The following is a 24,377-nucleotide window of genomic DNA, read 5'->3' as shown; positions in this document are numbered from 1 at the left end:
TAGCACTCCATCTCTGTTCCCGTGGTAGTAACCTCCTGCTAATAAAGGCTGCAGGTTGATCTAGGCCATCTTCATTAATCTGTGAAAGAACAGCCCCCACACCATGCTCTGGAGCGTCTGTCTGAACGATAAACTCTTTGGAGAAGTTGGGAGCCAAAAGCACGGGCGCCGTGCACATAGCAGCTTTCAGGGCCTCAAAAGCTTTCTGACAGGTGTCAGTCCAAATCACTTTCCTGGGCTGCTTCCTTGAAGTCAGCGCTGTCAAGGGGGCAACAATGTTGCCATACCCCTTGACAAACCTCCTGTAGTACCCGGTGAGACCTAGGAAGGCTCTCACCTCTGTCTGGGTTTTGGGCGACTCCCAATTCAGGAGGGTTTCTATCTTGGGTTGAAGGGGTGCCACCTGGCCACTCCCAACTTGGTGCCCCAAGTACACCACTGAACCCTGCCCGATCTGGCACTTACTCTCCTTGATCGTGAGGCCTGCCCTCCGCAGCGCCATCAACACTTCCCAGAGGTGGCGCAGGTGTTCCTCCCAAGTGGAGCTGAACACTGCGATGTCATCCAGGTAGGCTGCACTGAATGAATCCAGCCCAGCCAACACCTGGTTGACCAACCTCTGGAAGGTAGCAGGGGCATTCTTCATCCCAAAGGGCATAACCCGGAATTGGTAATGCCCATCAGGGGCGGAAAATGCTGACCTCTCTTTGGCCCCATCGGTCAAGGCGATCTGCCAATACCCAGACGTTAAATCAAACGTGCTGAGGTAGTTGGCAGCCCCTAGCCGATCTATGAGCTCATCAGCTCAGGGGATGGGGTGTGCGTCAGTCCTGGTGACCGAATTGAGTCCTCTGTAGTCCACACAGAACCGGAGTTCGGGTGTGGCTCCCGGCGCTGCAGCCTTTGGGACCAAGACCACTGGGCTGGCCCAAGGACTGCTTGAGGACTCAATTACCCCAAGGGCAAACATCTTGGAGACCTCCTCCTTGATGCAGGCCCTTACCCTGTCAGTCACCCTGTAGGCCTTGTGCCACACAGGTGTACTATCCCCAGTGTCCACATCATGGACACACCAATCAGTGACACCGGGAATCAGGGAAAACAGGTCAGAAAATTGTCCCAGTAACTGGCGACAATCGTTCTGTTGCTCAGGGGTCAGGGTGGAAGAGAGGATGACACCATCTGTCGCTAAAAGCATGCCCACTTGGGACCTCTCCAAGTAGGGCTTGAGGCGGTTGACATGAAGGACCCTTAAGGGGTTCCTTGGAGACCGCAAGACCACCAAATAGGTAACTAAACTCTTGCGCTCCACAACCTCAAAGGGACCGGTCCACTTATCCTGAGCGTACAGGGCTCCACTGGGGCCAAGACCCATAACCTTCTGTCCAGGCTGAAGCTCTACCAGAGTGGCATTCTGGTCGTACCACCGCTTCATCTCCTCCTGGCTGGCTTCCAGGTTTGCCTCAGCAAGTTCCCTGAAACGCCTAGTCTGGTTCCTGAAGGCCAGCATGTAGCTATGTACATTCTGGGGAGGTTTCCTGGGAGATTGCTCCCAGCCTTCCTTGACCAGACTTAGAGGTCCTCTCACTGGGTGTCCGTACAGAAGCTCAAAGGGGCTGAACCCTAGAGACTTCTGTGGCACCTCTTTGTAAGCAAAGAGAAGGCATGGTAAGAGGACGTCCCACTTACGCCTCATGGGTTCCTCAAGACCCATTATCATGCCCTTCAGGGTTCGGTTGAATCTCTCAACCAACCCGTTTCCTTGGGGGTGGTAAGGTGTGGTGAACTTGTAGGTTACACCACACTCTTGCCAAAGGGATATCATATATTTGGATATGAAATTGGTACCCCGGTCAGACACCACCTCTAGAGGGAATCCCACTCGGGAGAAAATTCCCATCAGCGCACGTCCCACCACGTGGGCCGTCACTGTCGTCAGAGGGATGGCTTCCGGGTACCGGGTGGCATGGTCCACCAGGACCAGGATAAACCTGTTACCCATGGCGGTCCTGGGGTCCATTGGCTCCACAATGTCAAGCCCCACTCGCTCAAAGGGGGTACTGACCACAGGGAATGGCTGGAGTGGATCCTTCTGCTTCCTTCCACTCTTTCCACTTGCCTGGCAAGTCTGGCAGGTCCTGCAGTGAGTGTCTGAACTCCTGCGCATTTGGGGCCAAAAGAAGTGGGTGACAAGCCTTTCAAAGGTCTTGTCCTGCCCCAAATGTCCTGCCAATGGCACATCGTGAGCCAGCCCCAGTAGGAAGGCTCTTAAGCGCTGGGGTACCACCAGCACACGGGCTGACCCAGGCTCAGCAACCTTAGGCTCAGAATACAGGAGGTCGTTCTCCCAGTAAATGAAATGTGTTCCAGACTGATCACCGTTGGCCTGGTCTGCAGCCTGCTGCCGCATACCCACGAGAGAAGGGCATTCTTTCTGCTCCCTTCAGAATTCTTCCCTGGAGGGTCCTCCTTCTTGCTGCCAATGGGTCAGCTCAGGCAGGTCCCCCAGTTCAGCGATCTGTTCCGCTGTAGGCTCCAGGGCATCCCCCTCAAGGTGTGCTTCCTCCTGGACCGTGGGAACTTCGGGGGCCGGTTTCCCGCGCCCCTGCCTCTTCTCCCTAAGGCCGGTTCCTGGGCCTCCCTCTCAGGCTCCAGGTCCTCTTGAGCACCTCTACTCGCTGTCATGGACCGTGTGGTGACACACGCCCAATCTGGCATACCCAACATCTCCAGGTGAGCACTCCGCTCCACCTTAGCCCAAGGTGAGATCTCCAGATCGTTCCCTAACAGACAGTCTACAGGCATGGCGGGCCTCACAGCTACCTGAAGAGTACCAGAGACCCCCCACTCAAAGGGAACCTGAGCCACCGGGCAGTGACTCTCGGTGTTGTCGGTGGCAACAACCGGATAGAATGCTCCTGGGACAACCTGCTCCTGAGACACCAGGTGGCGCTTGACAGCCGTCACACTGGCTCCTGTGTCTCTGAGAGCTTCAACCCTATGGCCATTTATGGTCACCCACTGCCTGTATTTTTTAGTGTTCACAGGCAGCTGGGTTTTCGGGACCACTTCACGGTCTCCTAATGAGACCAGGGACATTTCTACTGAACCCCACCCACCTTGGACACCCATCTCTCCACCCAGGGCTACATTAGCCATCTGCCGGGGACTTGCACCAGTGGGTGCTGGTTTACCAAACCGGCGACACTTGGGATCATTGGCAAAATGACCCAGCTCACCACATCTGTAACAGGTTGGGGGCCGTCTTTGAACAGGGGTACCTGTTGGGGCCCCGGTTGGTTTCTGAGGTGGGGGAGGCTGAGAACCCTTCCCTTGGTTCCCTTGGGGATTACTTTGGGGCCTCTTCTAGAACTCTCTCTGTTTACCCTTGTCCCCCCCACGCTCTTCTGCTGGGGACCCTGCCCACCTTTGGCAGAGTCTCCCACGTGACCCTTGTGGACCCTGGTAATGACCCAGCGGTCCGCCTCCTCAGCAAGCTTTCTAGGGTTAGTCAGCTTACTATCAATCAGGTGCTGGCGTAGCTCAGGAAAACAATTACTGGATAAGTGCTCCCATGCCATTAAATCAAGAAGCCCTGGAAAATTATCAACCTTGCTACCCTTTACCCAACCAACCAGTGCTCTGCAAAAAAAGTCACATACTCCACATACGTACTATTGGGAATCTTAGTGCAACCCCTGAATCTCTGTCTATACATTTCAGGAGTTAACCCATACCTAGCCATTAAAGCATCCTTCATATGGGGGTAAGAGTTATACACATCTGAGGGCAAATCTAGCAGTGTGTCCCGCCCTTCACTCAAGAACCGCCCCCACAACCCCGCTCCCCGCTTTGGGTATGTACACTCTGGACTCTACCTGCTCTGGGGGTGTGCTGCCACCAGAGGGAGTGCCTCCCAAGCCCTGGGCTTTCAACTCCAGCTCCCTCAATTTCATCTCATGCTCCATTTGGGTTTTTCTCTCTACCATTTCCAGCCTTTTTCTTTCCATTTCCAGTTGTCCATTTAGTTTCGTCATCTCTACCTCATGAGCTCTGGTTTCCTTCCTGTCGGCCAACTCCTCTGGCGACAGGCCTCTGCCCAAGCTAGCGATGCTCTCTGCCCGCTCAATTTCCTCCACGTCATTAGAGGGTTTCCTTGACTCCACCCAGGCCCTCAGCGCCTTGTAAAAATCTGCTTTGGTCCTACATCCAACAGTGGGGACTTTGAACTTCCTGCAGAAGCCCTTCAGTTGGGCCTTGGTGTAGCTCTCTAGTCTCTCTTCTTCCCATTTAATACCTTCAATGTCAGAGACTACAGATTCTGCTCTCTCCATAACGCTTGAACCAGGCATGATTCCTTTAACAACTGGCGATATCCCAGAAAAATGCGAATTAAAAGTAAGTGGTTGCGCTATTGGTCTGCCTTCACTATGTGGCGTTCACCAATCACTGTGTATGTCTCACAAATGCAAACTCGTAATCCTCACTGCTGACCACCAATGTTAGAATCCGGATTCTCTGATTGGCACAGGTAGGTACCTGGGACAAGCAGAGGGTCCTTCTTCTAGTCAGGGTAGGGGGGTACACTCCAACAATAACCCCTGCTCACCCTCTAGGTAGCTTGGCGCAAGCATACAAGGCCTATCTCAAAGCGTTCAGGTTAAGCAATTTGTGAACACACACACAGTAATACAGCGACCGTCCACAGATGGACTCCACACTGGGTATATCAAAAAAATACTTTATATAAATTTATCAGGCTTAGCACAAGACCAAAATAACGTTTTAAATGGCCCACAATACTTATTGGCAAGAGTTCTTGGTTTCATCGTAATTTTCCAGTTCTGTGAACGTCGTCCCTCTTCGTACGGGTCGTACGCGGTAGACACAGGCTTTGGGACGGGTCGTACACGCACTGCAGGCGCTTCAGATGAAACGTACACCCTATGGTGCGAACGGGCACAGTACCTGGATTCTTGGTGAGTTCGTCACGGACACTTCCTTGGCAGCAGGCGCACAGTACGGTGCGAAGTCCTCCGGGCGGTGCATACTACGGTACGGGAGACCTTGGGTGTGCGCGGCTCAGGGGACGGGGCGAGAGTACGGCTCGTACTGCCAGACGTTCGGGTACGCGACGTACCGGGATCGCTGGGCTTCACTTTGGCTCCTGAGACAGGTGAACAGTACGCTCCGGACAGGAGACGTACGTGACCACCCCACGTACCACGGCCTTTCCCAAAGCAGGGGAGAGGCGCGTACGTTGATAGTACGGTCCGTAGGTGGGTGCAAGCTGGTACGGTGATGTCCTTCAGTTACGGTGCGAGCTACGGCTCGTAGGGCCAATAAATCTCGTTGCTCAGGCTGGCAGTACCTTCCTTTGCGGTGCGAGGTACGGCTCGTAGAGGGGCCACAGACGCGTTGTTCGTGTCGGACAACGGGGAATCAGCTGTGATCAGCGAGACGTACACAGCAGTTCGAAGCGATGACGCGAGGAAAACGGTCCGTTTTCCAAGGCGATTCCACGGCGGTGAAGTCCACTGGTCCTGGGACTTCGTTCAAGGGGCAAGCTCACTCACAAGCCCTTGGAGATCTTCAGCTCAAGTCAAATAAAAAGTCTCTTTAGTCTTTGCTCCTCTTCTTCAGCAGCAAGGCAACCACTGCAGGCCAATCCCCCAGGTCAGGGACAGTACTCCTCCATGCAGCTTTCCCAGTTCCTTCTCGTCGGACAGAGGTTTCTTCTTGGCAGGACAGGATCTAATTTCTTGGGAGCAGGGCTCCTACATTTATACAGCAATTATTTTGTTCTGCCAGGCCAGGGGGGCCCTTGCCTAGTCCAGTCCGGTTTCTGAGCACTTTGTTTACGCGATGCAGGCTGCTTCTTTCAGGGTGCAGGGCCGAGTCATCAGACGCTCCACAGGGGGCGGAGCCAGCATTGTGGTGGCAGAGCACAACCCTATTCAGAGTCCAGGTGTACTCTTCCCACCCATCTAGATGTCAATCTTCCAATTCACCACCAGGCTACCTAGCCCTGCCCATCTGGGTTTCCCCAGCCCTGTCACTCACACAAGCCAGACAGCAGATACACATCACGCAGAGGCGGGCTGAAAAGGTTAGGCAAGCAAAGTCCAACTTTCTAAAAGTGGCATTTGCAAACGCAGAATAATCAAATAAACCTTACTAAAAGATGTACCTTATTATTCTGAGTTCAGGCATACTAAACTCGATTTTCTACCATGTTCCCTGGGTCTGTTAGGATCATAGGATGTAACAATCTTAACAGCCCATTCTGGCCTATGAGAACAGGTAGCCTTACAATAGTGAAACACGAAAATGGCTGTAATTCACTATTAGGACATGCCACACACATCAGGGCTTGTCCTACCTTATGCTACAATGCACCCTGCCCTTAGGCCTACCATAGGGGTGACTAATATGAAGTTAAGGGAAGGTTTAGGGACTGGCAAGTGTGTGCACTTGCGCAGTCAGCATAACAGTACCAGACTGCACGCAGGTTCTGCAATGGCAGACCTTAGACATGTTTTACCAGGCCGCTTCTGTGGGTGGCACAACCAGTGCTGCAAGCCCACCAGCGGTATTTGTATTTACACGCCCTGGCACTCCTGGTGCACTTTACTGGGGGTCTGATAGTAAACCAAATAAGCCAATCATGGAATCCAACCAACATATACATTTTACATAGGGAGCACGTGCACTGTGGCACTGATTGGCAGTGGCACAGTGCTCTGAGCAGCCAACACCATAAAAACACATGAGGCACAGCGACAAAAAGTGGAAGGGAGACTCACGCCAAGGTGCCAGGTCTAACAGACATGACATATATATTTACCTAAATTTGGACATTGGCGACCACCTCCAGAAGAACCCGTCAACCCACAGCAATAAGCAAAATCCCTTCAGATGGAATCGTCCTTTTATAATCAAAGAGAAACCCAGGTAAGTCCAGGAAATCTCCCTCAGCACGATGCAGTCCCCACAATTTAGCCAAGGGACCAGGCGATCGCACCAACGAACCAACAATCAAGCAAATCGACTCTCCACACCAACAGCCTCACAGCAAGAAGGATACTGATGATGACGACGATGCTACACTTCTAACCTCCCCCTTTTTATACTCTTTTTCTCCTTACTTTTAGGATAATGTGCAACAATTTAGGGGTGGAAAGTGTTCTGATTGGCTAAACCCTCCAAAAATTGTAAGCCTATTCAATATTCCCAGGTTTGCATGTTTCCCATGAGACCGGCTTGACATCTTCACCATTGTATTCTTTTTCGTAGTTTCACAGGCGAAAGTTCACAAGTAACAACATGTAAGCCTTCTTGTACAGGTCGTTCATTGTCCCCTCAGTCATTCACATTAGTTTGGGTCTTGGCAGTCCTCCACGTTCCTATCCTTGACAAGGAACATTTCGTTTCTCATCGGAGGTCGCTTGGAGATCTTCAGAGCCATTCGAGTCTGCGCATTCGACATCGCGCTCACATGACGGTGGCCACTTCCGAACTCCATTTTAAGTACTGCGGCCTAGTAGGCCCGAAAGCCAACTTAAGCAAAAACAAACATAACCGTAATTAATATATGGAAATGAAGATTCTAATGTTAAACCCACACTAATCCCAATATATATTAGTATTTTCCTAGCTTGTAGCAACATTTAAAGCAATAATACTCACCATTCTACAACACTGGAAGCACAAACCATCACAAAAGCAACATAAATCATGCAATTCTCTATTTTGACACATACTACAGTTAGTTTGCGTACCATAGTTAATCATTTAATTATTAGCCATGCAATTTGCATTTTAGTCCCATGTGTATCTTGTGTTTAATAAGGTGTAATTGTAGGTTAATTATAACACTCCACACAAATTAGTACAAGTTAATTTTTTAGAATGATTATGTCATTAAAGTTCCTGCAAAATAAAGAAGGTATACAACATTTTCTTTACCTTCTCTATCAATATTATCTACTGGCGGTCGCCAGTAGATAGTTATAGTTAGGACCGAGTTTCCATAGGAAATCTCAAAATTCTATTTTGAATAACTTTGGCGCCGGTTGACGAATCCTCGCGAAATTTTCAAAACTAATGGGGCGCTCCGCTCCTTTCCTGAAAGTCTCGGGGGGATTCGTCAAGCGGGGGCCGAGAAAAAGGGGGGGTCCCAAAACGCGTTTTCCCCATGGATTTTTCCATAGGGACTTTAGTCGCAGCTACAGCCCGAACGGCTGAACAGAATTACGTGAAATTTGGCAGAGAGGTAGCCATAAGGTCAAAGAAGTGCCTTTTGCAGGTCTGGTGTAAATCTGTTCAGTATTTCCTGAGAAAATAGCATTTAAAAGCATATATATATCTATACGCACGCACCGTGCGCGCTGGGTGCGCGCACCCTGCTGTGCGCGAGCGCAATTCTGATTGGTTGTTAGATCTTAGTAAACATTCGAATCGGTCGAAACCAGGAAGTGTTGGCCGCCATTTTGTCTCTCGCACTCTGAGGGGGTGAAAAACAAAGGTTGAGAACGTGAAAAGGGGGCAGGCTGGACAGTTCCTGACCCCCTAGCATTTGTCAGGGGGTCCCAGAAGGACCCCCAAGGGTCCAAAAAGAGTTTTAATTTTTTTAGCGAAAAATCCCGGAGTGCGCGCAACGTGCGCGCACGGTGGAAACGTAAAATATTCCGCGAACGTTGCGCACGGTGCGCGCACGGTCCGAACTGCGTGAAGTGGGCGCGCGGTGCGCGCACGGTAAAATTAAAAAATATATATATATATATTAATAACTTAGCATTTAAAAAACCGTACAAATTCACTGAAAAAACCATAGGTTTCACACACATTATAGTTAGGAATTAGCATTTTAAAAACCTTGCAAATTCACTTAAAAAACCATAGGTTTCACACATGTTATAGTTAGCTGGACATTTCACTCGTGAAAAACCAATGAAATTCCCCCGTTATAGTTAGTGCAGGCAACTATAACTCACGCGACCGCAATCCTCTGCTGATGACATATGTGTCTTTCTGAAAAATAAATATTTGTAATATATGTATAGCTAAAGATTAATGGAAGAAGACATGGGTGAATAAGTGACTAAATACAGTGATGTAATATCATCAGCAGAGGATTGCGGTCGCGTGAGTTATAGTTGCCTGCACTAACTATAACGGAGGAATTTCATTGGTTTTTCACGAGTGAAATGTCCAGCTAACTATAACATGTGTGAAACCTATGGTTTTTTAAGTGAATTTGCAAGGTTTTTAAAATGCTAATTCCTAACTATAACGTGTGTGAAACCTATGTTTTTTTCAGTGAATATATATATGTGTATATATAACATATAGCGTAGATGTATAGATAATGATGTATCTTTGCAGCAATTAAGTACATGGGCCCGCTGGTGCACAAAGGAATTCTTTTCAAGAGCGTGGTAGTACCACTACTATGCTGATGCAGCTAGTTTCAAGTGGTTATGGTAGTGTGTGACACACATCTAAATAAATTCAATTAGCAATGGCATCAGAGAGAGTGTGCAGAGGTGAGTGTCCACTGTCTGTCTTTTGAAAGAGGTGGGCATGCAATGTAGTAATACACCAACGTTTATTTGTTATCTGTGTTATACACTTTGCTGCGAGCATTGGGGTACAGACTTATTAACATGTATGGCATGCAGTGCAGGGCAGCAAGACAACGTGATGCGCTGCGTCAAAGGGAGAGGACAGGAAAGTGACATTTATTAATTTATCAAGATTTGTTGCATTCCTGCTGGTGCTGCCTACTGCGCCAAGGCAGGCACCCTTGCGCCATGGTGCAAGTATGCCACATTCATTACACGGCAACCTAGATTGTTTGTGCAGGAAGGCGACACCTCACTGCACGTAAGCAATCCTTATAGACAAGGCCTACACAAACAAAAAACCCTGGTAAATCTGGACCCTGGCCTGCGCTGGGAGGGAGCAGCGGTGTGTGGAGTCAGGCTCCGCCTGACAGGAGTGCGTTGCACCGAGGAGTGAACATCGAATGAATGATTCTGTCTGGGTTCTGAATCTGGTATAGCATGCGCTAACCTGGTTCTTCTGGTCTTTTAGGGCGCTTTTCCTCTCCCCTCTGTTATACGTCTTGTGGTACAGTAAGACAAAGAGCACAGATTTTTGGTACCGTGAAGAGGATTGTAGGTCCAAGTAAGCTATTATATTCACCACACATTTTTGAAAAGGCTTTCTTGCTCCAACAGTAAAAAGAGAGAGTGGCCGTGGTCATGCACCCCCCAATGTTGTCTTACCATTTATACATTACACCAGCAGGTTCCATGATCGTGCAGCATGGCAGGATAAGAATGAGATACCACTGCATTTGTCAACCAAGACCATATGTCCCTCATTGAGCACTCCGCCCCCTCATTGTGCTTCACTCTCATCACAGCGCTGTCTCTCCATTGGGGAAAAAAGTCTTTGGTTGACTTAACTAACATGTCGACCAATAAACCTCTCAAAGTGATAATTTCGATAGAAGATACTACTAACCGAACTGCACTGAGGTGTTGCTGTTGTACTTTGTGCAAAATAATAATTACTTAGGTGGCAAATCTGGTGTCTAAAATGGGTAATATTTTTTTTCTAGCCACACAGACCACCAGTGGAGGAGCCAGTGCCAGCCAGGAGGCCGCATGGAGTGTGAAGGAAGAGGCCGAGGCGGATGGAGGAGGAGGAGTCTCAGAGGTGGCAGGGACGAGTGGTAAGTCACATTACTTGCTTTAAAAAAAATTAGGGCATCACAAAATGTACAAAATTGAAAACGTATAAAAAAGAGGCACAGGAAAGTGCAGCGTGCATCAGTAAAAATACAGATAAATGCATCCATCATAAAATAATAATACACGCTAGGATTGACAAGCCCTGGCCAACCCTTACCTTGGACTCCCAGTCTCTTAAATTGCCCAAAATACATTTTAATCTTGTTCTATATGGATCATTATCAAGAATTGACATTTCAAGTGGGCAAATATTTAAAATTTCTTGCCACAATATCTTGGGATCAGGAGATTAAGCTAGTGACCAATGGCATGCCAAGACCAACCTAGCCAGGGAGATAGCAAAAAGGTCACCCCCCACTACTGCTGGTGGAATCCAAGGGGATCGCCCAAGTTTTATCAACTTAAAGTCCCATCAACAGTCTATAAGAAATAAATCATTCAATTTCTGAAAAATAAAATCCCAATAACCTGTAAGCCAGTACAAGGAGCAAAAATATGAACCGTACCTGCTCCGTCAACACCACATTGAAAAACAAAGACTATTCTGCTGTATCCTCATTTTGTTTAACTGGTATGGGGTATAATATCGTTCAAGATGTCAAAATGATGAGCCTTAACTTGAGACACATTCAGGGCTGTATGTACCAGAATATCACTGCTTAGGATTTCCTTGGGTGTCACCCGAACCCTCTGAGTAGCACTGCATTTCTCAGCCCTGAATCGACATAAATTGATTTGTGCCTACATTCCCCTTGCGAGTCAAGTCCATAAGGAACTCAAGGAATTCATTCTGAGCACAATTTATCTCTCCCACTTCCAAGCCCAGCAGAAAATGACAAAGTTGGAGAAATCTAAAAAGATAGCTGCTGTTGTAATGCCTCAAAAGATAGCAAAGTATCATCCTCAAACAGTTGTCCTAACATATTGAGTTCCATCTTCCCCCAGTGACTGAGCGCAGTTTCATGTATGGATAATGGGAGATTCGGATTAAACCCCAATAACGTATATTGATTGTTCTGGGCAATACCATGAAATACGTTTTTGAAATAGACACAAATATGATGATAGACCCATAGAGCCTTGAACCTTGTCCATTGATGATACCTGTGTGTGGTTTGAAATTTGCCCCCCAAGGGAGATAATGAGGAAATATTAAACCGAGCGGCCATCATTTCCTACCGAAGACCATAGTAAGATGGAAAATAAAAGATGCTAAGTAGTAGATTCGAATAGCAGGTAGGAACATTCCAACGCTCTCTTGAAACAGTTAGAGATACTGTATCTTACACTGTGGCTTTTTATAGCTCCATAAAAAACAATTCCAAAGTGATTTGATCTTATTGAAGAAGTTCTTAGGGATATATAATGGTATACTTCTAAACAAATGCAAATATTGGTGTCAAATAATCATCTTAATAAGGTTACAACTCCCTATAAGCCCAAGATGTAATCGATTCCATTTATAAAATGTGTTCATAGAATAATTGTAGATTTTACCAAAATTTTAATAAATAATTTCCTCCTGCCATATAGTCAGTTGTACACCCAAATAGGTCACAGACTGAACCTTCCTTCTGTTAGAATTGAGTGCAGGGACATTAAAAATCACCAGATTCTTATCTGAATTGAACTTATATCCAGACACCCAGCCAAACTCCATCGCCAGTAGCTCAACAGCCTTCAGGGCGGCTACTGGAGAAGAGGTTAAAATTGCAACATCATCGTCATAAGCCAACACCTTCAGTTCCAAGCGATGTAAATAGAGTGCCCAAATTGAAGCAGCTAGCCTCAAAGCCTGAATATATGGCTCTAGATAAAATCTAAAACGTTTTAGTGATCAGGGACACCCTTGCCAGGCGCCTCCTGTGATTTCAATGTGGTCGGATAATTTACTGCAACAGAAGATCATTGTTCTAAGCCCCTGTAAAACAACTTAATCTGAGTAAAAACCCCAGGTCAAACGCTGCGTTGGCCATAGTCGCCCAGAGAAATTGCCAGCAGACCTGGTTGAATGCCTTTTTAGCATTTAACATAATCATGCCTCCTCCACAGATTCCACCTCGCGGGCAGTTATAGCCATGTTCACATGAGAGGTTGTGTCCCGCCCCCGGATAAACCTGTGTTGTACAGAGTCTACCAGATCGATGATCGCTGTAGATAATCTGTTGGCCAGTATTCTTGTATAGACCTTAGAGTCTGCATTGACTGAAGATACCGGCCGATGGGAACCACAGCTCATTAGACCCTTCCCTTTCTTAGGAAAGATAACTATTTTAGTCTCACTCTATGAACGGGGGACTCGACAAAGGAAGTCGAGAGAATTGAAGAGATCTCTGAGGACCGCACCCCAGAGAAGAATTTATAAAATGTACGCGGAATCTGATCCACCCCAGAAGCCTCCCCATTTGCTTGTGACTAAGGGCTGATTCAACCTCTGCTAGAGAGATGGGTTCATCTAGCTGATCAGACTGTCCTTGATTCCGCCTATGGCCATAGAATTCCTCTATATATTTGTTGACATCCTCAATGGAGACAACACAATCCTCTGTATAGAGATTTTGGCAAAAGAAACCCCCCCCAATTCCTGTCTGCTCTACAATTAACTCACCCCGTTTGTTAACAATCCTCTGAATTAGATTGTTACTGACCATATCCCTAACCTTAACTGCAAGCAGATGGCCGATCTCCTCGCTGTTCTCAAAATATAACATTTGCTTTGCCGGGATCTTTTTTTTTAACTCTGTTCCAGATGTTTTTCTTGAGAGTTGCCCACAAGATCTGCAGCTGCTCAAAAGCCAGCGTGGCCCCTTTTCAGTCTTGCTCTGTGATCCTTTGAAGCAAAATAAAAGTGTGATGCATCTGAGATTTCCTCCATGCGCAGCTTTTTCTGTTGGTGTATCGAGTAGGTCAATGGCTGCCCCCTGCAGAAGGCTTCGAATGAGTCCCAAACCGTAATTGTGGATGCAGAACCAACATTAATATCCTCTGGTGTCCCGACTCATAGCTACAACATATCCCTCTTCTAGCAACTTCCAATCGAAGGACCAGTTGCTTGGCTTGGCAAACTGATAAAGCAGATCTGAACCAATGTAGAGTGAGAGAGAGTTATGATCCAATATTATGTGTGGATTCATGCAAATGCTAACACAAGCTTGATGTGAGGAATTCACTAGAAACATATCAATCCTAGGCGAGGACCTCTGTGATGTTGAATAGAAGGTGAAACCTGGGTGCCATGATCTACAACACTGCCAAACATCCACCAAGGCATACGAGCCGATGATCTGCCTCCGTGCACCTCTAAGGTGCTTCTTACCCCCTTAGCCGATCATGCATTAACAGACTCCCTATGCGCGGGATATACCCCAGGGGAAAGGGTAACTTTAAAGTCCCCGCATAGTACTAGAGGCTCAGACTATTGATGCAGCTCAGGCAACAAATAATAAAACACGGAAGTGTCGTCCTGTTTGGACCATAGACAGTGACCATACACAGACAGTGCGTTGCAAGTCCCCTCTCTGAATTACTGCAATCAACCATCGACCACGTACGCCAGCCTTAGTTTTAACCACAGGCCAGTAGGAATCCTGAACTAGGACAGCTACCCGCCTACTAGTTAAAACAAGACACACCCAGAAGCTATATACGAGCTCGCTTAGCTGCGGGGTTTGATCACCAGACAGAAGTGTTTCCTGCATACAAACTATATGAGGCTTAAGAGTGTGCAGCTCCTCTTTCATCAGCTTACGCATTTTGATGGCTTTCATGCCAATAATATTCCAAGCAAGAATATGCAATTGCTGGTCACGACCAGTCTCTCTTTCACCCATCATCGTTGTTTGGCCCAGAGCTGATGACGCACTCACCCTCCGCCCCACGATCAGTGGGAAATACACCTTCTTGTCTAAAACATCTGAATATTCTGTTGATGCCCATTTCCCCCTTCTTCTTGCATCCACAACTTCACTAGTTAATGCATCCCTCTTACCTTGACCCTGCCACCCCAATCACCCCACCCCAATATGGCCACCCCTCCCCACCATCCTTGGGCCAGGCCCTGAGCCATAACCACAAACCACCAACCGCCCCGATAGACCAGCAGCAAGCACCAGGTTGGACGCAAACCCCCCCACTGCCTAAATGTCACAAGACCAATTTCAATCAAAATAACCATTGTGATGCAGAAACAAACAAAGTGTTGAGTGAGAGTATAGGAGGCCTAGAAGAAGATGGAGGCAAAGAACAAACAGTACGCATAATCACTCCAAGGAGAAAGAGAATCTATGAGCCATAACACCTGCCAACTCTCATCTTCCGGAGTCCTCAATTAGCGGAAGACCACATCTTCAAGAGTTACGTTTCTTTGACATCATCCTGACAGAAATATGTTCATCCCTCAAATCCAATCCAAAGATAGGCAGGTTCCAGCAATGAGACCGTAGCTCCTACTTTTTGTAAGGCAGGAATTAACTCACAAAGCTGCCAGCGACATACCAGTTTCACGACAACAATCAGACCACATGAAAATTTCTATCCCACATGCTTTGATAGGGGAAACTGGACGAGCCACATGGCAGATCTGCTGCAAAATAAAATTCCCAATGTAAATTAGGATGGCCCGCGGGTAGTGGGCAGCCACCCCCTTTCCTGGGTTGCCAAAAAGGGGAAATAAGGTGCCCTTTGAATAATGGAATTAATAACCCAGTTGCTTAATGCCAGAACCGCTTCTCTGAAGAGACGGACAATATAGCTTATTGGAATGTCCCCCTCACCAACCTCTGGGAGGCCCAAACCTCTGAGGTTATTCCTCCTTGATCGATTTCCCACATCTTCCAATTTATTGGGGAAACCATTCAACTGAAGCTTATGTTTCTGGTGCATTCTCTTTCATTGTCTCCTGTAGGGTAGCCTGGCACACCTCCAGATCCCCAAGACGTGCATGAAGAATATTCACAATTTTCTGAGTACCACTTGCATCTTTAAGTGTTGTTATAAGGTTCCCACTTAGAAAGATAGGGCTGTGTATTAGGACAGCATGACTTCTGAATGTAGGAACTGAGCTCCTCTACACCGTCAGAAACTGTTGGCCCAGCACCAGACTAGCTCACAGTGCCTCTTGCAAAACCCTAACCCTTCCGAGGTAACAGGAGATTTTGGCATCCTCGAGCATCACACTGACCCCCAAGGGAATTGTGGAAACAGATCTTACCCCTTTCGATTGGATAGTCATGCATGCCCTTGGAAGACATCAGAAAGAAACGAAGGAAGTTTTCAATACATTTATTGAAACAATCATATTCTTGCATAGAGAGAATGAGCTGCAACTATTAGGCAGATGAAACACAGCAATCCAACCTGCATTATGAACATGGTGTAAAGAATAAACAATCCCAACACTGGCAGTCTATATCTTTTCCTACTAGGCTCTATTTCTACTCTGAGAGCCTAGTGAGTGTATCCTATGCCTGATCTCTTATGATAGCGTGAGACCCCAGGCCTGAATGACTCGCTCAGGAGTGGATTGTCAATCCCTCTCTGCGGGATCAAGATTGAAGATCAGTTTTAACAGGGCTGCATATCAAGAACAGGGGCCATTCCAGATCTGTCGTGGCTGGAGTGTCCCCTTTGACCCGTAAAGGAACAGGGCACTGTTTATATAATAAAATCACTGTATCAGAAATACAGCTCTTATGCAATGATGTTAGAAGCTGCCTCTGAGCGGACAACGTAAGCACTAGGGTATCTTGCACTATTTCTAGTCTTGAACGAGGAGTACAGATTATGTAGTGGGAAAGGCTTCCTAAAAACAAGCGGCATATACTGCGGCTTCGCAGAAAAATATCATGCAAGCACATATGTAAAAACAATCTAGCTAAACCAAGTCTGCAAAAATATATAAAATATAAAGCTCCAGTGGGGGACCAATGTGTGTCCAAAAGGGCATCACCACAGTGTGCTCTGTCTTTAGCGAGGGAGAGTCCTCTTTGTGTTCCTCTGTATGTGGCTGCAGGAGATGATGAATCGTGGCTAAAGTAAGGTGTAGGAAGCTGGCTTTTTATGTAGTGCACCAAACTGAGGTACACTATGTAGAAAGTCCAGACGACCCTTATTAGCTTACAGGCCTTAAATTAATAACCCCAAATGTTATCTTTGTGGTAAACGTGGGTGAGCAGTTTTGGCTTATAGGGTATTGTTAAGCATTTGTTGCACTTACAGAGTCAATCAATGAGACACACACTCAAGAAGAAACTCCAGAGCAATTTAGAAAAATAATGATGATCTTTATATTAATTTAGACACCAAGATTGTCGCAGTCAGGTAATTACTTTAGACATTATCAGCTATTACAGTAAAAACAGTGGAAAATGAGAGCTGTCAGATTTGAGGCCTGAGCCTCGAACTTGGTAATGTTATCCTGTGGGAGAAACATTCACTGCTTGGGTACACTTACAGATGACTTCCAGGACTGTGCTTCTGGACTTAAGGTAAGTAGGAGTCAAGGTCCAAGGAAGCACCAACAGTTCAAGTTTACCTGCCCTGGGTTGTCTGAGTGAAGAGGGGCTTTACGCAGTGGTTGCCTCGAACGCAACACGCTAAAGTAAATGGGGAAGAGTACTTGTAAGATAAAGGCTGCAAGTGAGGTCCAGTCTGGCAGAACATGGGTGGGCTTGGCACTTGAGGATCTCAGGACCACAGACACACAGTCAGTTCACGTGAGCTGGGGCATGGGAGTTCAGGTGCAGAGGTGTTTTGTCCGGCGGGTCAGTGAGTTAGAGGCTGTCATGGTTTTTGGTGTACCTGCAGAAGAGGGAGAATAAACACAGCAAGGCCACTGTCGGTGTGGAGCTGGCCTCTCTCGAAGTCCATCGATGTGCAGGAAAGTTGTGGCGGTGGTGGTCCAACTGAACACAAACAAGCCTTTGTGCTTGCAACTGGCTCCAGTACCTCAGGTATTGGTGCCGGGCCACTCCTGGGGGTCCTGGCATCTCCAAACGTGGTAGGGAGACGGATCTGACTTCCTGGAGCAACAAAGACCTCTTTTTGGGGTACTGCTCCCTTGGTGGGCTCAGGGGTCGACAGAATGCTGTTCCTTGGCAGATGCGGTTGGTTCCTGGTGGGGTAGGGAAGTGTTGCCTGTGCTCCAAGGGAGATGTTGCTGGGTCGATGAAGTGCTGGGCAGACCTCCAAGGGTTTGGGGAGGCTGTTCTACTTGTGGACTAGTCAGGGTCGGGCATTGTCATGAGAGCAGCAGCCAGGCAGGGTTTTGCACCAAGTTAGTTGCTTGTCCACAGTTCTCACGTCTTTGGCTCTTCTCTGTCCTTCTTCTTTCAGGCAGACAAATTTGATTTCCTGGTATTAGGGGACCACCTAAATACTACATTTAGGGATGTTAAGGGGAGTGATGGGCAGTAGCCAATGGGCTGCTTACCCATGGGGTCACTACGCCCCCTATACTTCCACTTCCTGTGGGGAGTGGGCATAACCCTGTCCCAGAGGTCCAAATCCCGCCAAAAACAAGATGGTGGACCCCCTCTTTTGTGGAGCACATAAGGTTGCCCACCTTAGGTGTGTGACTAGCCTGGAGGTGCAACATGCCTACTGCGTAGCAAATTTCCTGCTTGTCCTGCTGCAAATGTCTGCAGTACACTTCCTATATGTATTTGTATCCTCTTCGTTGTACTCCTTCCTCCAAGCCCAATCTTGTCAACGGCATTTTTCTTTAAAAGCTTTCAGGGTCCCTGTAAACCAAGGGGCAGAGAATGTATTTTTATTTGTTTGGCATTTATTTTTCATAGGTGCTAAAGTATGAATAACCGGCTGCATCCACGTTTCGTATGCAGCCAATAACTCTTCGGGATCACTTGAACTTTCCGGTTCTGTTCTGACTAGAAGATCGTTTAAAGCTAAATGAACTGATTTTGTGCCAGGGATGAGTCCTCTGTGACTTTCCTTTAAAATTTGTTGGATAAATATTTTTCACGGTTTCTAGTACTGCCCAAATGAACGTTATTAGTGAAGATGCCGTCCAGGGTGTGTCCCGCATTGTGAGTAGGCCCTTTTATTTTCTGGGAAAAGCCAAAGCTAGCCATATGGTCCAGGAGAGCTTCTGTATCCCTGTCTAATTTATTCTCAAGATAATTAAAGTCACCTAAAACTATAAAATCAGTTTACAGGGACAATGACTCCAGGATTGCATTGATATAATTAGTAAAATTCGAACTGGAGCGGGGGGGGGGGGGGCGATCAAGAGTCCATTAAAGGATTGAGTCTTGGTGATTTCCAGACCAAAACTCAATGCTTCGCAGGAATTGCTTATGAGTGGAGAGAAAGTGGCTGCAAATGAATCGCGGGTGATAACTGCTAGATCCCCCCCCCTCTTTTCAACTGCCTATCTACCCTATCAATGGCATATCCCTTCGGAGTGGCTGTTGCAATATCCGGACCTGACGTTTGACCGCCCATGTTTCCGTTAATAAAATCAAATCCAGTGGAAGGCTATCAATAAGCTCAGAGACCTCAAAGACATGTTTTACAAGTGATCTGGCAAATAAGTATTCATTTAATTTAAAGAAATGTTAAATTGATATTTGAGGATGTCCTCATTTCATCTATCACAGATGGCTGTTCGTAATAACCTATCGCATGATTTAGGCATAGAGCTTACATTCTGGACACCTAACCGAAATATCTCTAGTTTCAACAAGATTAAAATGGGTGTATTTTTCATGCTTACCTGGGCCAAGGGCAAGCAGTTCTCTTTCTGAGAAGACCTGACGTTGCCCTAGATGGGCCCTGGGCACTGTCTGGGCGCGGATGGACTTGCCTTTGGTACACCTTCGGCAAGTGCCTAAATAGCCCTTCATGAGGGATTGACGTGGATTTGGTCTATTGCTTTTCAGCCCGGTAGAAGCAAAACAGGTGGGTAAAACAAAAGTCTAACTGGGGTCCAGCAATCCCGCTCTCCAACTGCATTCTTTCTTGCGTTTGGAGAATACTGGTAAAGTAAGTACAAATATGAATTAATCAGGATAAAAGAAAATCATAAACGTATAAAAACAGGGTCTGAGCCCTGAGCAATATGGCGGCCACATGAAAGGAGCCAGGCACCTTCTAAAAAGCACCAAAGTGCAAAAAGGAAAATAAAAGTGTGGGGTTCAATCAACCATAATCACAGGCTGCGCGGACGCGCTGTGCAAGTGCCTAAATAGCCTGTCATGAGGCATGGGTGTGTCTTGTGGGCGTGGCTTTGGTCCGTTTCTTTGCAGCACGATAGAAGCAAAACAGGTGCGTAAAACCATAGTCTAATTGGGGTCCAACAACCCTGCCCTCCAACTGCAGGACCACTTGCGTTTGGAGGAGAATACTCGTAAGGTAAGTACAAATACAAATGTCTACTCCTAGGCGCCATTAACTCCATATCTCCATTGCCGTCAGCATCTAACTCTGCCATCTCCAAATCTGACATACTGCTGGAATCGGATAAAGAAAAAAAGCCTTCAGCTGACTCTTGCTGATCTGTATCTAAATTTTGAGTGGCCATAGTAGCTGAATCATCAGACCAGCCCTGCTGTAGCACTGGCCCCTTGGGGTTGCATGGTTTTAGTCCAATCACATTAGGTTAATTGTCCTGCCCAGTCAACCCATCCTGGTTTGCGTGAATGTCAAGTTCCGTTTTATCTGAAAAGGAGCCACAAATCACAGGAGAACTCACAGGAAAGTTAAAGGAAGTGGAGAGAGAGAGGCACCTGCTGAGTCCAATGGAGAAGTTATATTGTTGGTCGACCCCTGAGGGTCATTACTGATTACATCATTAGGCTTTTTGGGTAGTCTATCAATCTCAAGTGGCCTCTCGGGACTGCCAGTTCCATCAATTGTACAGGATGTATACATTGGTCTATGGCCTTCTGGGAGGTGGCTGGCAGAGAACCAACAGCAGAGTCTGGGAGAGGATAGAATAATTCAGTGCTTCCCTCTTATTATGTATTCCCTGCAGACAACTCAAGCGATATCCAACCAGGGGCACTAGCTTACCCTGTATTCAAGATCTTCTCCATACACTCCACTTTCTTATCCACCTCCCCCATTATTGTCTTGGAAGAGGAGGAAATAATTTTCCCCAGTGCCAGGCGCTTTCAAGATGCACAGTGTAGACTAGAGTAGCGACCGATATGCCCAAGAACTCAAGAACTCAGATGAACCAACTCAGCCAAATAAGTCACCACAGCTGCAATTTGTCATGGTTAAAGATGGTAATATTCACATAGCCAAACCAGAAGGAGCAGGAACCAGAGCTGACCAAACTTTGCGAAATAGCCGAGCACCCCCTTGAGGACCCCTTTGAAAAAGCGGGATTAGACTTCACACAATATGTGCCATGAAAGACACCTAAACCATCAAATAACTTGTGTGGACGCTGCCCCCACTGTGTGCTTCTACATCAGACCCCTCCCCTCAGCTGTACTGCCCTTGTTTTTCCATTCGGGTGAAATGTATTAGAGGTGCCGTGGGTTCGGCTGCCTTCCCTCGACCTAGCTTGCGGTTCACTTCATGTTGGCCCTGTGTGGCTGAAAAATACATTAATCCTGCATCGCGCCTGTGGCCCCCTGCCATCACTGCCACCGGCACCGTAAAAAATCGAGGTACATCTCAGGGGAAGCTTGAGGAGGTGTCAGTGCCTTCTCACACGTTTGACTCTTGTCACAATCTTGCTACATCACTTGCCCACAAATTAAGTAAACTGTATTTGTTAAGCGACTCAGCTATCTCACCCATCATCGTCACCTCCCTGCCCATGGCATTTCACCATCCGTGACCTAACTGCAGCATGGTTCAATTCGGGACTGTAGTGTTGGCTTTTCAATGTGCGTGCGCTTCAGTTAATGTGTGATTACTAAGGCTGCAATGCATTACAAACTGAAAACAAGGTGTGTTTCCCAGTGCCCACTCGTTACTTCTGTCCCAGCCTACCAAAAAATTAAAAAATTAAAAATTCCATTCTTTGTATAGGCCACATTGGTCTGCCAAAGTGATTTATATTTCATGGCTTCCGTGACCGATTTACGACAGTTTAAATTCTTCCCTTTTGTCATTTGTCAACCACAGTGACTGACCAAGCAACGGCATAGCGCATAATGATTAATGACACCGCACTATTATATAGCTAAAACTTTACCTAGCGTAATCCCTCTAACGTACCTTGCAGTAGAGTAACCTTCCCTACTTCCAAGTGAAGGTATATGTTGAAAATAATTTGTGGTGGAGGCCGAGGTCAGGGGGAAAGTGGGACTGAGTGCCTGATTTAGAGTTTGGCGGATGGGATACTCTTTCACAAACGTGCCAAATAAAATATATCCCATTCCCTTCCCTGTAGGGTAGGGCATCATTTTGTCCACTGTCTGCTTACAGCCGACAGGATATCCATTATACTTGACATGTGTGACGTAGTATTTATCCACCTGCCTCTTGGAGTTATGGTAGAATTAAAAAGGCAGTTGGAGAAGAGCAGGGCCATTGGAATTAAAAGTTAATAAATTATCCACTAGAGCTTCCCCATAAAAATTCTGTGGTCTGCCGAGTTGAGCAGACCTGGCGCTAGCATGCCTCCATTACAGTTGTACGTCAAGAATACCAATAATTGTGCCGTCTTACTTATTAATGAGAGATAATTATTGCACACAAAGTGTCTGTTTAGTTTCACTATGTAATCCTTTAAATGAAAAAAATGAATTTTTTATTCTGGTGGTATTCTGGCTTAATCCCTTTCAGTCAGTGCTATTGTGTGATGCTAGTGTGCAGAAAACTTGGCCCTGTGACTAATCGCATCAAAAATTCCAATGGCCCTTGGGAACCAGCAATGCTCTGCTACTGTGCCACTATATAAACAACTGTTTGTACAGATCGAGACACTTTGTGTTTTTTAATTATTTTTTTCTTTCTTGATATAGCTACTCCTACTGCCGGAGGTCCACAATCCCGACAGAAATTAGCCGCCCGGTTACGGTGCCAGAGGATAGAGGCCATTGCAGCAGAATATCGCAAGCTGATGGCTTTGGAGGAGGAGGAGGAGGAAGAGAAAGCACGTGCCTCCAGCCAGCCTAGCTCGCCGCCTCCATCCCAGCCATACCAACGCCAGCACCGCCGCCACCGCCGCCAGCAGCTAGGATTCACCACTGCTACTACCCAACAGTACCCAACCCCCTGTGCATCATCAACAACAGATCGCCTCCTCCGCCGTGTCCTACATGAGCTGGCACTGATTCTTCTTGGCCAGCAGAACCTGGCTCAAGAGGTGGCATACCTTCATGCCCGCCTGGATGCCCTCTAGGAAGCCCTTTTCTCAATAGACCTGTTTTGGTTAGTGGGACTTTTGTTGTGGGTAGAGAGGTTGGGAATTGGGAAGGGAAGTTGGGGAAAGGGTAGGACTTTGGACATTGATGAGACATTGGCACTATTTGTTTGGGGAGAGGAGTGAGCCTGTTGTGAGTGTATTTTCTTTGTAAAAATAAATAAATGGGTGGTTTGTTCCTTGCATATCACTCGCAATCTGTCTTGTCTGCAATTAGCACAGCCTTCTGTTTTTTAATGATAAAACGCTGCTTCTGAACAGTCACAAACTGTGTACATCGACTTTTCCCCAATCAATCAATCAATCAATCAATCAAGCAGGATTTACATAGCGCAGCAATTTACCCACAAGGGTTTCCAGGCGCTGAGAGCCATCTGCTCGGGTGGAATCCATTGAACAACCAGATCTGGAGTCTCTTTCTGAATTCTTGAAGGGTGGGTGGAGAGGTTGGGACTGCTGCAGGACTTCGCTGCAAGGTTAGAGAAGGAGCATTTTCCACTGTTGCTTTGGCTGAAGCTGGGGGTGTGAGCGAGGAGGGGCAGGTGTGTCTAGTGTTTGTGGAAGCTCTGGCGGTGATTGATGTATGCCGGACCTTGATTGTGCAGGACTTTGTAGGTGTGGGTCAGAATCTTTTTTTTTTTTTCTTTTTTTGTGGGTCAGAATCTTGAATGGACATCTCTTGTTGACGGGGAGCCTTTGGAGTTTCTTGAGGTGAGGGGTGATGGGGGGTCTGTTTGGGGAGGTCGAGGATGAGTCTGGCCTCCAAGTTAGGTATGGTGTGCAGTCTCTTTAGGAGGTGCATGGTAGTTCCTGCCTAGAGTGTGATGTAATGTCCAAGCAGCTAGTGATTACTTGAGTGACGGTGTCTCTAGTGCTGACTGGGAGCCATTTGAAGATCTTTTGGAGCATGCAGAAGGTGAGAAAGCTGGTGAAGGAGACTGCGTTGGTCTGGATTTTTATGGTGAGTTTGCTGTTCAGGGTGATGCCGAGGTTCAAGTAATGTTGTATCATGAAGAGATACCTCCAAGACCATCAACCAAATCATTATTCTATTGAGGAAACAGGACTGTTGTTTGTTCAAGCATCCATAATTTATCCTGTTTTCACTTAGTGAATTATTCAATACTGTACACTGAATATGTCAATCAAAAATACTTCTCAGGGATTGAACAAGGAGGAGGACAATTGGAGACACATACAAACATTGTACGGAGGATGTCTTACTTTCATTTGACAGGAATTACGTACAAGAACACACTGTTTCAGGC

General features: G+C 46.9%; 1 protein-coding gene across 2 annotated transcripts in view; it reads left to right on the top strand.

Annotated features, from left to right (window-relative positions):
• The window catches only part of LOC146799737 (uncharacterized), a 40,652-nt gene extending 17,342 nt beyond the window's left edge, over positions 1-23,310 (top strand). For both annotated transcript variants that reach the window (XM_085627421.1, XM_085627420.1), the window contains exons 2-3: positions 10,631-10,744; positions 22,709-23,310. In XM_085627421.1, coding sequence (XP_085483547.1) covers positions 10,631-10,744; positions 22,709-23,088 — 494 coding nt within the window. In that variant the 3' untranslated portion in view covers positions 23,089-23,310. The remainder of the gene's footprint in view (positions 1-10,630; positions 10,745-22,708) is intronic.
• Positions 23,311-24,377: the final 1,067 nt, after the last annotated feature.

This window comes from Triturus cristatus, chromosome 9 (genome assembly GCF_964204655.1).
Source record: "Triturus cristatus chromosome 9, aTriCri1.1, whole genome shotgun sequence".
Lineage (NCBI taxonomy): Eukaryota > Metazoa > Chordata > Amphibia > Caudata > Salamandridae > Triturus > Triturus cristatus.
This window is presented reverse-complemented; position numbering and strand designations above follow the sequence as displayed.